Source organism: Lactuca saligna, chromosome 8 (genome assembly GCF_052625555.1).
Source record: "Lactuca saligna cultivar CGN05327 chromosome 8, ASM5262555v1, whole genome shotgun sequence".
Lineage (NCBI taxonomy): Eukaryota > Viridiplantae > Streptophyta > Magnoliopsida > Asterales > Asteraceae > Lactuca > Lactuca saligna.
This window is the reverse complement of record NC_136424.1, coordinates 142,490,819-142,507,000: the sequence shown is the minus strand read 5'-3', so window position 1 is coordinate 142,507,000 and position 16,182 is coordinate 142,490,819. Positions and strand designations below refer to the sequence as shown.

Below are 16,182 nucleotides of genomic sequence, written 5' to 3'. Positions count from 1 at the left end.
TAGTGTCTAAGTCCATAACTATAATTGATATGTACTTGACCCGACTCGGCATGGTCCATTTGGGTTGCATGGCAACGGAACATTTGGATAGACCATTTATGAGAAGAAGACATTTGTGACATATTAATATATTATAAGTTCTAATATATTAATATGAGATCATATTATTTAATTAGTATTGATCAAGAATTAATTTGGACTTAATTTAGTGATCAAAAAGAGACTAATTAAATATATGGGGATTGATTGTGTAAACCATTCATTCTTATATATGTGGGCTTATGATCCATGATTCCTTATGTTGGGTTTAACCCATGTGGTGACCCATGGATACTCCATGGAGGTTAAAACCCATGGAGCATAAGGAATGGGTAAAGTCATGGGTTACATGGTGTAACCCTAATGTGCAAACTATATAAGGACCCCTTTAGTTCAAGAAATTGGCACAAGTGCATAAAATGGAGGGCAAGCCAATTTCCATGTCTCATGTCTTCTTCTCATGGTTATTCTAAGTGTTGATGATGTTGTGTGAACCATTTGAGGTGTCACACTTGGGGCACTAGGCTCTCGAACTTCATGGAGTCAAGCTACATCAACAAGATATGTATTCTATCTATGTTATTACCCAAGTATCATAAAGATTGTATGCTACTTAGGGTAATACCTTGGAATATTCATATTTGCATGTATAATAGAGAAAACATAGATCCAAGGTATTTAGGGTTGCATGTACACTTAGGAGTATTGCTCCAAACCCAACAATATGAGCCAAGGCTAGGGAGGGCATGCCAGACTCATACTGAGGACTTATAAGCGTTCCAGATACTAGCTATGGGTCGGACAGGGCATGCCAGACTCGTACTGTCAGTTATATTCCAGTCTGAGGATTGAGGGAGCAAGCTAGACATAAGATGTGGGCCCGAGGGCAAGCCAGATGTATGTTGTAGGCTCGAGAGCAAGCCATATATGTTTCGAATGCTAGGGAGGGCATGCCAGACTCATACTGTGAGCTTAGGGGTAATCCAGTATGTAGAACTATGGATCCATTACATGTTGTTACTATGTGTATTATTTGTATGTACCAGTATTTTGGGGGAACTCACTAAGCTTCGTGCTTACAGTTTTGGTTTATGGTTTCAGGTACTTCAGTGGATCTTGACAAGGTAGAGGCGTGATTGTATACATCCTCGCGTTTTGGACTTATTATTTCTGGGAAACTCTGATAATGTGAATGTTCTGAAAACTATGTTGATAGAGATTCTGATTTTTTTTATTAATTTTTAAGGAACCACATTTTTTTTGTAAACACTTCTATAACAAAATGGTCGTTTTGAAATGTTTAAATTTTATAAGATTTTTGGGATGTCACACAACCGCCGTGCCTCCCACGGCCTAACCAACTTCCTCCCAACAATCTCGTGCTCTATCTTTCAGAAGACGGGATGCAATCCTGACCTTTGCCCACTCGTGACAACATCTAGTGCGGAAGGCATTCGTGACATCTGCTACCTAACACTTGCTCGCAATCGAATCCTTCTTCCCGAAGAAGTTTGGGGCTCCACATGTTTGGGACGCTCAGAAAGTCAAATTATGGGCTCCTACCATCGAAACCATCTCATAATAGAAAGCATCCAGGCGCTCATCCAGAATCTCCATAATACCCTCCTTGACTGTAGCAACGATCATCGGAGTCTGCTCAAGAATACTACAGGTAATCTTTGCTGAAATGAACTCCTAAATCTGATCATCCATGAACCCAGCCCCAAAGCTTGAACCCGAACTGTCACTGGTACCAGAACCTCCTCAAGTGACCACCATACTAAAAGTAAACCATATAAACCATCAGACTATATACTCGAAGAATCCCATATACTACAAGCTCCTTAGTATCATCGTGACTATCCTTGACTCGAGTACGGATCCTTTGCTTCCAGTAGTACGAGTCCGTACTACCTTCCACATCTATCCGTACTTTCCTCAAGAATCGTCCCGATTCCACCAAGTTACTTCCCTGTTAATCCAATTAACCTTTATCAAAACAATTCTCTCGATACCAAATCACCTTGTAGGTTTTCCTAGGGCTATCACCATACCACTCTTCGCTATCAGTTGCAGAAGGAACTCCCACCGACACCCTCTAAGTAGCTTACAAATATAATTACATACCACCGACACCAGATAATTCTTCGAATGAAAGGTCTCACTATACAATTGTTGGACTCAAACAAGAGTTACGCAATAGGGTTAAACCTAACCTTATGAAATTATCTAATCTTAGTAATATGTAACTTAACGTAATCGCTTACTAGTTAGCCAATGCTAATGGGAACTCCTAAAAGCACAAAGCAAGCAACATCCAAGCATTAAGTAATCGGAATCAAGGCATAACCTAAACATTCCATCCTATCACTAACTAATTAGTACTAGCATGCGAGTCTACAAGTTCATACAATAAGCATAAAAGGCATATCTCTTAGCATTCTACCATGCAAAATCCTGAGCAGATCCTTAGCCCTAGTCTAGCATGCATTTCACAAATTCATAATTCAAAGCATATCACATAGAACATGTATGGGTATTTTGGGAAAACTTACTTGAGCTCGGTCGATTGCATGCACCACACCCCCTTCTTTTATTAGAAAATTATTTTAATTAAAACATTCTTTTTAAAATTTTCCAAACCCTCAACTTGAGTTCAGACACACCTGAGAGTATGTCTGAATCCCTTAAACCAAGGCTCTGATACCAACTTGTAACGTCCCAAAAATTCATAACAAAAATTTCATTTTTAAATTAGATAAAACCACCAAACATTGATTGTGTACAGAAAACCATTAAGTGAAAATCAACTATAACGACACTCATCTAGAAATACATCATAGTCAACATGCATAAATCATAAGTGTATGTGATGCAATCAACTCGAGCCCTTCCCTTTGGAACTGGAAGTACCTGAAACATGTTAAACATAAACCATAAGTACAAAGCTTAGTCAGTTCCACAAAACACCTCATACCATACATATCATGCATATATACATACATTGGGCCCCACTCGGTATATTCATTAGGCGCCGCCTAGTATCGGGCCCCGCCCAGTATACATACAAACACATATAATACATGCAAGACTCATAAAGACAACTATCACACTATAACGTAATCCAATGGGTCAACATCGGTGCCTTAGACCCGTAAATACTATGAGGAGACTCACCTCGATCAGAAGATAGAAAATCTCACATCCGAGTCTATTGTACAACGGCTCCTCACACTGAACACAATCAATACCAACCCTATTTACTATCTAAGGTTAACCCCATGAATCATAAGGCCCAATAATGGCCCAAGCCCAACATAGGCCTACTAATGACCCAATCCCAACTAAAGAACCCTAAGGCCTAAAAGTTCCAAAATGGCCTAAAGTCAACGGTCCAAAATTCAAAAGTTGACTCTCACGTCATGACCAGCTCATGGTCACGTCGTGAGTATAAACCCGACCTGGACCCAACTCAATGGGTCAACTCAGCTAATCAATCTGCCCAGTTTCGATTCCAAACATTGTTACATCGTGGCCACCCTGGGTCATGTCGTGACCTAAACCAACAAAATAGTTGCGGATGGCATGCAATCTCACAACGTGGAAGGCTCATCCTCACGTCATGGCCGCTGTCTTGGCTACCTTTAAGCATTAAGTTGTTATTCCTTTAAGCCATTACTTGGGACTTTCCAGAGGGTCTTCCTTCACCCAAAGTTTAATAAAAAATCGTAGCTTTTTAGTCATGCAAGTCCAATGCATGACTTAAACACTCACTATATCAAAATAGAGAAAATAAGATCAAGACTCATCCTTGGAGTCTAAAACCAACTCCAAAACTCAGATCTAAATCTTATAATACAAAAGTTGTCTTAATGATCCATAAAGTTGCTAACTGTATGCATCCCATGCATGCCATCCAACTCAACCATGCAAAACAGAGCTTAATACCTAGATCCAGCATGCAAAAGGCAAAAAGGCCAGAGCGTTATGACTTACAAAGGTCCAAAAGCTCTACAAGAAGGTGAGATAGAAGTTGGATTGCCTTAAGAATGCCCACAAAAATCTTCTTCCACTTCAATGAGCCAAAAACTTCCAGTAAGTACTTCAAGTCAACAAAAATGGCTAAGGACCTCAAGCAATTTGAGATTATCAGGAGGCTAGAGAGTGAGGGAGGCTAAGGATAGGCAACCCTAGCCTTCTCAATCCATTATATACTCGAAATATTATGGTTTTGGTCATCAGGTTGTTCTCACGTCGTGAGAACTTATTCCTCACGCCGTGATACTTTAAAAGATGTCGGTCAACTGGTCGACGACCATTCACGACGTGATCACTAAGTTTCACGTTGTAACCCTCTTCCAAAAACTAGAATTTTAATAAATTAATTACCTCAAGTATTCAGATGTTACAGCTACGCCCAACTAGAGCCCATTTTCCCAAAAACTTCTATTAAGCTCTTACTATAGCAAGCAAAATTCTTAAACTTCCGGATCCGATATAAATGAATGTCTTAATGGATAAAGTCTCTAATTTCGTCTCTTTTCATCGCCAAGAAGAGCACAAAACCAAACTCTAAGTCCATATTGTCACCTTTTGCTCAAGAACTCATGCATGGATGGATGAGACTAAGCTCTCATTTTTTTTACTCTATAACCTCAAAAACATCAGAAGGAGGCATTCAAACGGTCTGGAATAACCCATACTCGGAAGGACTAAGATTATGGGGACAAAAGCATAAAACTCACAACCATACTAGATCTAGTATGTACAAGCATCAAGATGAAAGTTTTATACCTTCCAAAGATAGATGTTGGCTTGCAAATCCAAAATCTACATACCTTGAAGCTTTCCACTTAGTTCTACAAACACCTTCTTCCTTCAAAGAACACCCAAAACTCTCTAAAAGCTCCAAAAGTCACAAATGGTGGCTAGGGTTTCAAAGGAACGATATGAGGTGATGAAGGTTGGTCATGGGAATTATCCAAGAAGTTAGAGAGTGTTGTGTGTTCTTTGAAGGCTGGTCATGCCCAAAATCTACATACCTTGCCCTACGTTGGACGTAGGTGCTGATTTTTGGACACAATCAGCACGGGGTTTTCCTACGCCCAACGTAGGGCAAAAATTCCTAATTTCCAATTCAACTTCATATAATTATAACTTCTTCGTTTCAACTCCGCGTCCGTTCTTTATATGCACATAAATGTTTTAACAAGCCCCACAATTCTATCTAGTTACTTTTGGCTTAACATATGTCGAACTAAAACCATAATCCATGCAAAAAGCCCGACATATAACTTTTCTCATTTTTACCATTAGGTTCCAACACACAAATCAAAGGCTTAGATTTCATAACGAATATTATCAACATGCAATAAGGTCTAAACTTTATTTCTTTAAAGTCCAAAACCTTTACATGACCGAGATACGGACCACAATCTTGAATTAAGAAACATCCTGAAACTGAACATTACAAAAATATATAAATATTTATAAATACTTGAATATACTCTGATGTGTATAATGCATATTAATCTCAAAAGTATTGGGACACATGATACTGATGATAAAGTGAAAGTGTGAGATGGTAAACTTGATTACAATTAACAAAATTACAAAATATTTAACAGGGACACAGGGTTCTTTCTCACAACTCACAATTAACAAAATAATAAGATGTCACTACTTAAGTACTTAACTACAACAATTATGATATAGTGAAATAGTGAATCAATTATTACAAATTTACAAGTAACACAAAACGCATCACTGATCACATTAGGATTAAAGGGACGATTTCTAGTTTTCTACACATACAAGACATTACATACTGATGATATCTGAGAGGAGAGTAGAATAGAAGTAGAATTGAAAGTATGAAATCGTGCCTTACTGTTTAGTAAAAGTATAATAATTTAAAAGAAAACTCTGTAGTTGTAAATTTAGAATCATTATTATGATTATAATCGTAATAAATATAGTTTAAAAAAAAAGGTTTTAAAAGAGTACTGATATGACTAAGTACTTCACTTTAAATATGATTATTAAATCTTGTGAGCATATGTTTATACAATTTAATTAATATAAACCCTTTAAAAATAGTTAAATTGAATTTTATCATCACTTTTATTAGACTTTAATATGCTAACATCACTTTAGGCGTTTCTATAGATTGCATGTTACATTCTCTATCGACAAAATTTTGTACAAAACAACATTTGGAAACCACAAGCACAAGGACCCTTTCCATAATTTATTCTAAATTTTATAAATCTAACTCCAAAAATAATGGTAAGCTAAAACCAACCCGATATTTCCTAACTAAAAAATGACTATAAATAAAAATGACATACATATTCATTGAAAAGAGAAAACGATCAAGTGGTATTCACATAAAACATCCCTTCTTGAGACCCCAACCATGCCCCCCCTCCAAAACGGTTTCCACATCTTGTTAAAGGCCAACATACAGATGTAGCCACAGACTTCATGAATTTATCTTCATACAACATTTCCCCCGACTTTATACTCCATACCCTCAAACATAAATCCTCTCCCCCTAACAAATACAGATATCAGATACAGATACAGATACAGATATAGATATAGATATAGATATAGATACCTGATATGAAAAATCTCTCTGATGGGTCGACGCCAATTTGTATACGAGTATGCGAATTCACGTGTCCTTCGTAGAACTGTACTAAAGCCCCTTTAAAACGATGATCATAAAGCCGAATCTATACATACAAAAGAAAGTCCAAAGTCCAAATCCAATCATCATGTGCCACATCATCAGATAAAAATGTGATATGCAAAAAAGTACACCACCTACATACAGTTCCATCCATGGAGCTGGCCAGGAAATAATCATCATACGTCTTAAGTCTCGCCAGACTGCAACAAATTTACTTCTTGTCATGAATAATGCAAGAAATAGCAACACACTTTCATTTATTTATGTGTTATAATTTAGGGAAATTTCCGATAAAGTCCTAATATTTTGGGTTAGTTTACGGTTTAATCCTAACTTTTATTTTTTGAATAAAAAAGTCCCGATTATCTGATTTTATATGATAATCTATCATTTTCTGTTGAAAAAAAAATAATGATTGTTTCCTGAATTTGGGCAAAATATAAAATAATCGGGATGTTTCTGTTCAAAAAATAAATGTTGGGATTAAACCGTAAACTGGCCCAAAATATTGGGACTTTATCGGAGATTTCCCTATAATTTATATCATCTTATTTCCATTTTGAAAAATCTACTCAATGACATTGCTATATAATGTATATATGGGTAGATTTTTTAAAGTAGAATGTTGTAATACGAAGAAATGAAAGTAGGATGCTATAATAAAGAACGTTTATGAAATACGCTGCTTTTTTTGTTGCATTTAACCAAAAAAAAAAAAGATTAATGAAGTTCGAATATTTGTTTACTAACCATGAAACTGATGAAGGCATAGAGATTGTTCTAGATTGATGAATATTCCCTCTGAGCTGCATATGAAAATACTTCACTCATATTACAATCAATGAAATTCAGTTAAAAAAGGGTATTTGAGTAATTTTAATGTTGTTCCATGGATTTTAGGATGGATCCTTCGGTTAGATTTTGTGAATTTAAAGGGCATTTGAGTAATTTGCAACAGAATCAAACGAACTAAATGCCGTTTAGAAGATGGTAAGGAAGGGCAAACAAGTAAATTTACCTCAAACCATTGTTTCTCACGTTTTTTACCTCTTGATGGAAGAGGAATTTGATGTCTAGGAAGTATTGTATTTGTATCATGAAATTCTTGAAATTTTTGGCGAATGTCAATATTCACAATACTTCCATTTCTAAATCCACATAAAACATTATTTCCCTAAATTCATAAACAATAACACATCAGCAAAAGCACATTCCTATTTCTTGCATTCAATTCACATCATGTTCTTACCGAAGAATCAAATTGCAAAGATAAAACATCACTTTTGGAACGACATATCCATGATTTTCTTCCAGAGTCTATGTTCACCAATGCAACTCCAATATTTGTGCCTAAATATTCCAAATTGTCAATAAATAAAACGTATACATGAAAAGAAAGTAGAAACAAATATTGAATTCATTCTTTTAGAACCAAACAAACCTTACCAATGACTGCTTGATTCCCATTGGAATCAGATGTCCAAATTGTGGATTTGAATCTTGAAATCTCATCAATTCTTCTACTCAACATTGCAACTCCTAAATCATACTCCAATGGATCACTAATGTTCATTGAATAAACCGATCCACCAGATGATTCGGATCCAAGTGTAGTTATTCTGTTTGCTTTTCAGTTAAAGAGCAACTTTGAAGTTTGAATTCTTTCAATTTTTTTCTTATCAAGAAATGAAAGTAGGATCAATATCAACTATGTGAAGGATACAAAGCATGTGAAGTTGATGAATCAATGGAATGGTAGTTTCTTGGTAAGTTTATACAAGATACATTTGAAGGCATTTGAACTAAAGCTCCAATTGGTCTCCAAATTAGCCCTGGTGACTTTAATGATGCTGTTTCCTTTTCGATGTTCATAGGATGAACAAGATTTGGCATACATTGTAACCCATTGATAGCATGTTCTCCAATAGATCCAACTTCATAACAACTGCATACCATAAGTATAAAAAGATGATAATCATAACTATTGAGATGAAAACGATGAATTAATGTGATTTTGAGTCATTATTAATTAATTACATACCAAAAGGTGCCATTAAGACCACCAGTGAGTAATATTTCTGTTTCAGTAAGACCATTTGGAGTCTGAACATCTAGGCATATGTGTTCCAATGCAGCATCAGCAATCCTCTGTGTCCCTTGATATTTCCAAATCTAATGCAAGATATAGATTCATTACATCAGAATTGATATGTTTAGACTTTAGTTTCTCAATCGAATCAGATGTTGAACTTACTATAGGTTTTGATGTCTGTATCTTTTGGTATTGCTCTTGAAAGTTCACCTTCTTTTTGTTACAGCTGATTGAATTACCACATAACTCCCTAACATGAAGCATCGTAACAACTTTGGCTGCATATTTCGTCTGTATGAATGTTCAAAATCGAACCTTTAATTCATAGTTATTATCATATCGGAAGTGTGCTAGGGTTACGGGTTAGCTGGTGTTACCTTGTTGCTGGGTTTCGGGGGTGGTTTTTGAGCGCTGGTTGAAGCGGAAGAACTGTTTCTAGAAGAAGAACCCGGAATTGGTGATTTTACAGGAAAATATCGGTTCTTCTCGGCATCATAATAGAAACCTGGAAGGTCTATCAGCAATAGAAGATTCATACAGTCAATTTGGTTCATAGTCGTTGATGAAATTAGCTAAAGCAGAAAAGTTAAGAGGGAAAACCTTGTGGCATCTTGTGAAATTATTTAGAGCAAGAGTAACGAATGAAAGCTGAGGTAAAAAAATCGTGAAGAAGTGAGCTGCAGATGAATGATGAATCAAGATGCAGGCGGCTGTGGCGAATGGCGATGGCGGTTCTAAAGGGTCGAGGAAGGTCGAACTTAACGGCACGAACAGGATTTTGTTTTCCCCTATTGACGTCCCATATTTTGTTTATTTGGTATTCTATTCAATTTTGTTTAAATTTAAATTTTAAATTTACATATTTTTTGTTGTATTTAAAATTATATACAAATGATTTTGAATATAATAGTAATTATTTATAATATTATATTGTATATTAAATTAATTTAAATTAAATATATATGAATAGTTTATTTGGTTATAGTTATGTGATGAGATAATTTAAAAATGTATACACGGTATATTTATAAAATGCTAATAAATTGTTTTTAAAATTTTTTATAAGTTATAAAGATGGAGTATACTAGAACATATTTTCTTTTATGTATAATTTGGTTTAATAGTTTGTAGATGAAACAATTTTATATTGTTTTGATGCATAAAATGATGTTGTAAGTTGAAGATTGCATAAATATCCATAAATCTTTTTAACTGTTCGATTTTTTAACATAATAGTAAATACCATAAAAGTTTTAACTAGGGCGAACTGTATTAAAATTATTATAATTTTATCTCTCTTTTTTAAGAAAAACCATCATAATATTAAAATAAAATCATTCTTGATTTTTCAGCATAAATGCCCAATTTAATAGTTAATCGGTCATGTTTAATTTGAAAGATGAAGTGGAATATATGCGTAAACAAAAATATAATGATATTATTAATCTATATCTAGAAAATTAAACATGGGAAAACCAATAATTAAAGGCTTAAGACTATGTAAGTATTAACTAGCAAGGGTTTTCATTGAATTGGTGATACTATCTATATAAAACGATTGGTTTTAGGGTTGACATTAATATTTTTGCAACTCAAAAAGAGCATTCACACAAAGAACATCCATAATGTATAGTTTTATGAAAAAAATTAATATAATATATATAATTGACATCCAATAAATTAAATTCTACAATTATATGATATTATGTTGACATTTAATAGATAGGGTAAATAACACTGTAGCTCTATAATGTTTTGGGTTTTGAACGAATCAGCCCCTTAATTTGATTTATTGCTTTCTAAGGGAATAAAATGTATGTTGACCTGTTTATTTGGTCCCCTTAACTTGGAATAACCGGTTCTATCTTCCAAACAATCAATGGAAGATGACGTGGCTTGTAAGTCAAAATTAAATAACTGTAGAATGGATCATATAAACATACATACACCATTACTGCACACACCGATTTATCAACTATCAAGCTTTAATCATCACGTCATGAGTTTAACCCCCCCTCTCCACTGGAAATTGTTACAACCGTTTAGTCGCTTTTGTTCTCAAACATGTTTTTGAGCTTTTACCATTTGCATCTGTTCATAATAAAGGACCTAGAAATTACAACACAAATTGTCTTAATCTTCCTTCAAGCAAATAATAGCGCTACTGTTTCGAAGATTTTCTATAAAACACACTTACAGACTTCCCTTGATTTCAAGTTCAAAAGCAAATACAAAAAGAAACATTACAGAAACACACACATGCACAAATAATACGAGAATTATGAAGTCGATAGTGCTTCAATACACAAGAAAAACATTACATACACACCCTACTGGCACCCAATTCACCTCCGATAACCACTATCGGTACAAACTCAAAATCAAACAAACACAAACCTCATATATGCAATTCAAACCTCGAATCAAAATTACAAATTAGAATATACTTAACACAAACCTCATATGATCATATATTTACTTAAAATATAATGAGAAAACTAATCACAAACGAAATGCTTCATCATGGAGTTTGCAAGATTAATGCTGGTCTAAAGGTCAGTGATGGTCAAGAGGTCGAGGAGTGTGGTGGATCCCTATGGACCCTAACACGATCTCATTAAAGATATCTCCTCCTATTGGAGAATTATGATGCATGGATTGAGAAACAGCTTAGAGACCTAAACATCATCGATGATGGTGAACAATCAAGGGAGGCGTCGAATGCAATCTGCAACCACCGCCGCCAGTCCGACATGAAATGTGGAGGTTTCAAATGTGGCTCCATTTCGTTTGATTCTTTTTTAGGTTTATGGAGGTTGGAGATATAGGAAGTGGAACACAGATTTGGATTTGTTGAAGAAACAATTTTGATAGGCAGAGTTGTCGAGGGTGGAGGGAATTTTTCAAGGGAGATAGTGTTCTTTTTGAGATAAAGACGATGGACCCAATGAAAGACAATAACAAAAGATAATAAATGGAGTAATAAGGTGAAAATGAGTTGGAAAACATATTTGATAATTCATTTAACGAGGGGGCAATGGGTAATCAGTTTACCCCTTCATATTTTACAAAATGGCCAAAAAGACCCGACAAAATGGAATTTATTTCCTTAAAAAGCAAGAAATTAAGTTAAGGAACTGATTCGATCAAAACCCAAAACATTATAGGGCTACAATGTTATTTACCCTTAATAGATACTAACTTCAATGATCACTCAAACTCAAACTAACTCGTAACGATATTTCTTTTAACCACATTGATAAATCGTATATGTCTTATAGAGTATATATTTTTTGACACGTTATATAATCCACAAGAGTTTTTATTTCCACTATACACCAATACCATAAATTTGTTTAAAACCTTTTACAACTAGTTTGCTAGTTGCTTAAAAGTTATAATCCATATCAATTTTAGGGCAAGAGTTTTGAGACCTTTTAAAAAAAAAAAAACAAAAACTCATCCTCTAGAGTGTCGAGAGTTACACTCATGCCACTGAGTTTGTATCGCCCATCAAAGCGACCACTAGTCTATGAAGTTGTTCGTCTCCTAACATCAACAATATCAACATCATCATCAGCATCAGCAAAATGGATTTCAGCCATCAAAAACACATCTTCTCCCACCAAATCTTTGCAAATCTACACGCAAATGCATCGTCAATCCATCCCCCTGGACAGCTTCGCCGTTCTCCACACACTTACATCATGTACCCATTTGCAGAACCTCCCTCTTCTTCGTCACCTTCATGCCCATATTTCCAAACTCGGATTCACATCCAACGTTTACATCATGTCCTCTCTCCTCCATGGCTACTCAAACGCTTGTTTTGACGATGCACGTGTCTTGTTCGATGAAATGCCTGAAAGAACAATCGTCACCTGGAATACCATGATCACTGGCTTCTCAAGATCAGGAAATCTAAACAAAGCAAGATCCTTGTTTGATGAAATGCCCATAAGGAACACAGCTTCTTGGTCTGCAATGATCGCATCATACATCAATTCAGGTTACCAGAAAAAAGGAATAACACTCTTCCACAAGATGTTAATACACGAAAAGCTAAAACCTGATCATTTCTCCTTGTGCACAATCTTAAGCGCATGTGGACACATGGAAACAATCGGATTGATTCTAGGAAAATCCATTCATGGGTTTATCATAAGAAACAAATACAATCTCAACGTGGAACTTGGAACTTCATTAGTCAACATGTATGCAAAATCTGGATTCTTGAAGGTTGCTTCTATGGTGTTTAACATGATGCAATACACAAATGTCGTTTCTTGGACTTCATTGATTTGTGGAGCAGCTCAACATGGATACATAAAAGAAGCAAGAACTCTTTTTCATGAAATGCAAGAATCTGACATTAAACCTAATGAGTTCACTTTCACAGGGATTCTAAGTGCTTGTGTTCATGCAGGGTTAGTTGATGAGGGAAGAGAGTACTTTAAAATGATGAAGGATTATGGATTGAAGCCAAAGATTCATCATTACTGTTGTATGGTTGATTTGTTTGGGAAAGCAGGAGAGTTAGAAGATGCGTATGAGATTATTATAAAAATGGAGGTGGATGCTAATATAAACATCTTCGGATCTTATCTTTCTTCTTGTAAAGTTCAATGTAACTTTAAAATGGCTGAAAGGGTGATTGATAGAGTGGTGGAGATGTTGAATCCAGAAAAAGATGGAGGTGTTTATTGTTTGATTGCTGATTTGTTTGCTTTGGGTAAGAAGTGGGATGATGAAGAAAGGTTTAGAAGGTTAATGGTTACACAAAATGTTAGGAAAAGAAGAGGAGTGAGTTTTATTAGAAGTGTTGATAAATGACTATAAATGAATGTTTTGAGGTGAAAATCACATCTTGTTGTATGAAACGTAATTTTGTTTATACCTATGAAGTAATTAGGTCTTGTTTTCTTTATTATTCTTTGATATGTAAGAATGTTGGTTTAAAAATATTGGAGAAAATGAGAGCACACTTACGGAAATGTAAGGGAAAAAAGTAAAATAAAGAGAGTTTAAATTTGCAAAAAGTTGGAATTTAATTAGGAATAATTAGAGTCCGTTTAGTTACGAAAATATTAGTCGTTTTTTAAAAAAAAAAAAAATTGAACAAAAATGTGAATTTTTAAAACGAATTTAGTTCAACAATTTTTTTTAGAATTTTCACAGTAAAAAAATTTTCCTTGGTTCAAAATTACAAAGAACTTATAAAATGTTAGAAGATTGATAATTATTATTCATATTTTGCGATTCAATTTTTTTTTTTAAAATATAAACAAACACCTACGTTCATGACAACCCTCCCACCCCACCCTATCCATACGCATCACCCCTAAGCCCCAACGCCCCCACCCACCACCACCGTTACTGCAATCACTGACTCACCATCACCACCACTACTAGTCCGTCACTACCGCCGTCACCACCGTCGCCGCCATCACCACCACTCCACCTTACCCACTACCATTGTCGCCACCACCCCCACCCCTACCAACACTACCGCCGACACCCCCATCATTACCACCACCATCCTATCCGACCCCACCCACCCCCATTGTTACCACCACCTATAACACCAATCTTTTCTAAAAATGGAAACCGATTAGAAAAATACATATATAAAAACATTCTCTAATTTTCTAAAACCAAAAATGATAAATGAATAAGTTTTAACTAAATGATTTTTCTAAACTTTCAAATGAAAACTGAAAATAAAGACTTATTTCATTTTTTTAAAAAATTAAAAAACAGAAAACGAAAATTGTTTGAGCCGAGTCGTCTTCGCGTTGCTACCATTACATGGTCGTGTTGCTACTTAATGACGTGGCCTGCTTCACGACATTAAGAAGACGTGTCAAGTTCTGCCAAAAACCCTAAAACTCAAAATTAATTTAAATCAACACGAAAGCATTTCATACCTGGAAAAAGAGGTGTTACAATTACACCTACTTGAATCAAATTTCGTCTTCGAAATCCGCCTTCGCCTGAGCTGACACTACATTCCTCTATTCTAATCACCTTTGCTCACAAACTCCAAAACTAATGGACTCCAAGCGTAACAAACATATCCTAAATCCTTTTGATAATATCTCAAGACTAGAAAGTCATATGTCTACACCCTGAAGCTACACTTAAAGACTAATGATCATCTTCCTGACACATAAACCAACTAGATTCTCCCACAAGGAACTTTGATGATCCACTAAATAGAAAGCACCATAGCTAAGTCTAACTACAAACATTCTCGACGAAATCCGCATTCCAAAACTGTGTCCAAAAGACTTCTGATGTTTGACTTGACTTCCTGACAAGACAACACCTTCCCATAGAACAAACATAATACACTAACTAACTACTCACACTCCTCATCATAATCATTCTCTTTTTCAAGTTTAGGCGCTCAACTACATGATTGATCATCCAAGGGTACAATTGCGAGCGTATCGATTTGTAATCTGCAGAACCAATACTCTAACACTAACAATCAAATTCCTAATATAAAGCGCTCGCTTACATATGAGAGTCCATAAATACAAAATTTCAACATGGAACTTATGATGCACAAACATGACCTTTCCGACAAATCAACATTCATCAATAAGCCTGACCAAATCATGTCAGATACATAGTCACTAATAGCCATCCTATAGGGCTCTGGACACCCAAATTGCATTATGATTGAAAAGAGAACGAAGACCTATGTGTCTCAATAAAACAACTATTTGGTTCCACCCACACAAGTTGCATACACAGGTTCACAATATTTCATGACACAATCCATCTACTGGAACTATAGGCTCACACAACAATACCACTCTTACCACAATTCCATATGCAACCTGAAGACTCACAACCAACACCTCGCTAGGCATGTAGGCGAACGACCGTCATCCCACCGTCCTAAAGGAACCCAATCATCATCCATCCCCAACACCTACTGTAACGACCCGATTTTCAAAAGAAAATTTTCATTGTTTAATAGTCAACAACATTTTCCATAAACCATAAAATCTCAATACATTTGTTTTCAAATTCATAACAATAACAATATTATTCCAATCATTAGATTGTACCATAAAAACACGTGAGAGAGTGCATGCCGCGTCATCAAGCCTTGCCATTGCCCTTAGTCTCAGATGTACCTGAAACAAATCCACCAATTGTAAGCTAATGCTTAGTAAGTTCCCTAGAGCATATCCCACACACAACCCACATAAACACATAATCATATTAGCTATAGAAGCTACATATACCATATAAGTCATGCATACAAACATATAAGGATGTTGTGGGCTCCTCCCAACGTCTTACTCCAGGATGTCATAGGCTCCCCTACATGGTCTTA

At 35.4% G+C, this 16,182-nt stretch overlaps 2 protein-coding genes across 4 annotated transcripts; one reads left to right on the top strand and one right to left on the bottom strand.

Annotated features, from left to right (window-relative positions):
- Nucleotides 1-6,190: 6,190 nt before the first annotated feature.
- On the bottom strand, nt 6,191-9,623 carry LOC145008119 (Transducin/WD40 repeat-like superfamily protein). Of its 3 annotated transcripts, none has more exons than XM_078966736.1 (12): nt 9,429-9,623; nt 9,206-9,342; nt 8,991-9,119; nt 8,778-8,908; nt 8,460-8,681; nt 8,183-8,355; nt 7,986-8,086; nt 7,755-7,910; nt 7,487-7,542; nt 6,879-6,936; nt 6,662-6,779; nt 6,191-6,595 (listed from the first exon to the last, which is right to left on the bottom strand). In XM_078966736.1, exons 1-12 carry the CDS (start codon nt 9,436-9,438, stop codon nt 6,414-6,416), a joined length of 1,473 nt encoding a protein of 490 aa, XP_078822862.1. In that variant the 5' UTR covers nt 9,439-9,623; the 3' UTR covers nt 6,191-6,413. The 3 variants fall into 3 exon arrangements, 1 of the variants encoding a protein (XP_078822862.1); XR_013663275.1 differs by having other exon boundaries at nt 6,460-6,595; nt 6,871-6,936; XR_013663276.1 differs by having other exon boundaries at nt 6,460-6,595; nt 6,875-6,936.
- Nucleotides 9,624-12,264: 2,641 nt separating this feature from the next.
- LOC145011759 (pentatricopeptide repeat-containing protein At5g66520-like) lies at nt 12,265-13,751 on the top strand. The gene has a single exon (XM_078970491.1). The coding sequence runs from the start codon at nt 12,318-12,320 to the stop codon at nt 13,659-13,661; it is 1,344 nt and encodes a 447-aa protein (XP_078826617.1). The 5' UTR covers nt 12,265-12,317; the 3' UTR covers nt 13,662-13,751.
- The last annotated feature ends 2,431 nt before the right edge of the window (nt 13,752-16,182 follow it).

What these genes read in the sequence shown, in the direction of transcription:
- LOC145008119 (XM_078966736.1), bottom strand. An exon ending in TCATCAACTTCACATGCTTT is followed by an intron (nt 8,356 to 8,459) that starts GTATCCTTCACA and finishes AAAAGCAAACAG; the next exon opens with AATAACTACACTTGGATCCG. An exon ending in GTGAGAAACAATGGTTTGAG is followed by an intron (nt 7,543 to 7,754) that starts GTAAATTTACTT and finishes TTTCATATGCAG; the next exon opens with CTCAGAGGGAATATTCATCA.
- LOC145011759 (XM_078970491.1), top strand. Translation starts at nt 12,318, where the DNA reads ATGCCACTGAGTTTGTATCGCCCATCAAAGCGACCACTAGTCTATGAA.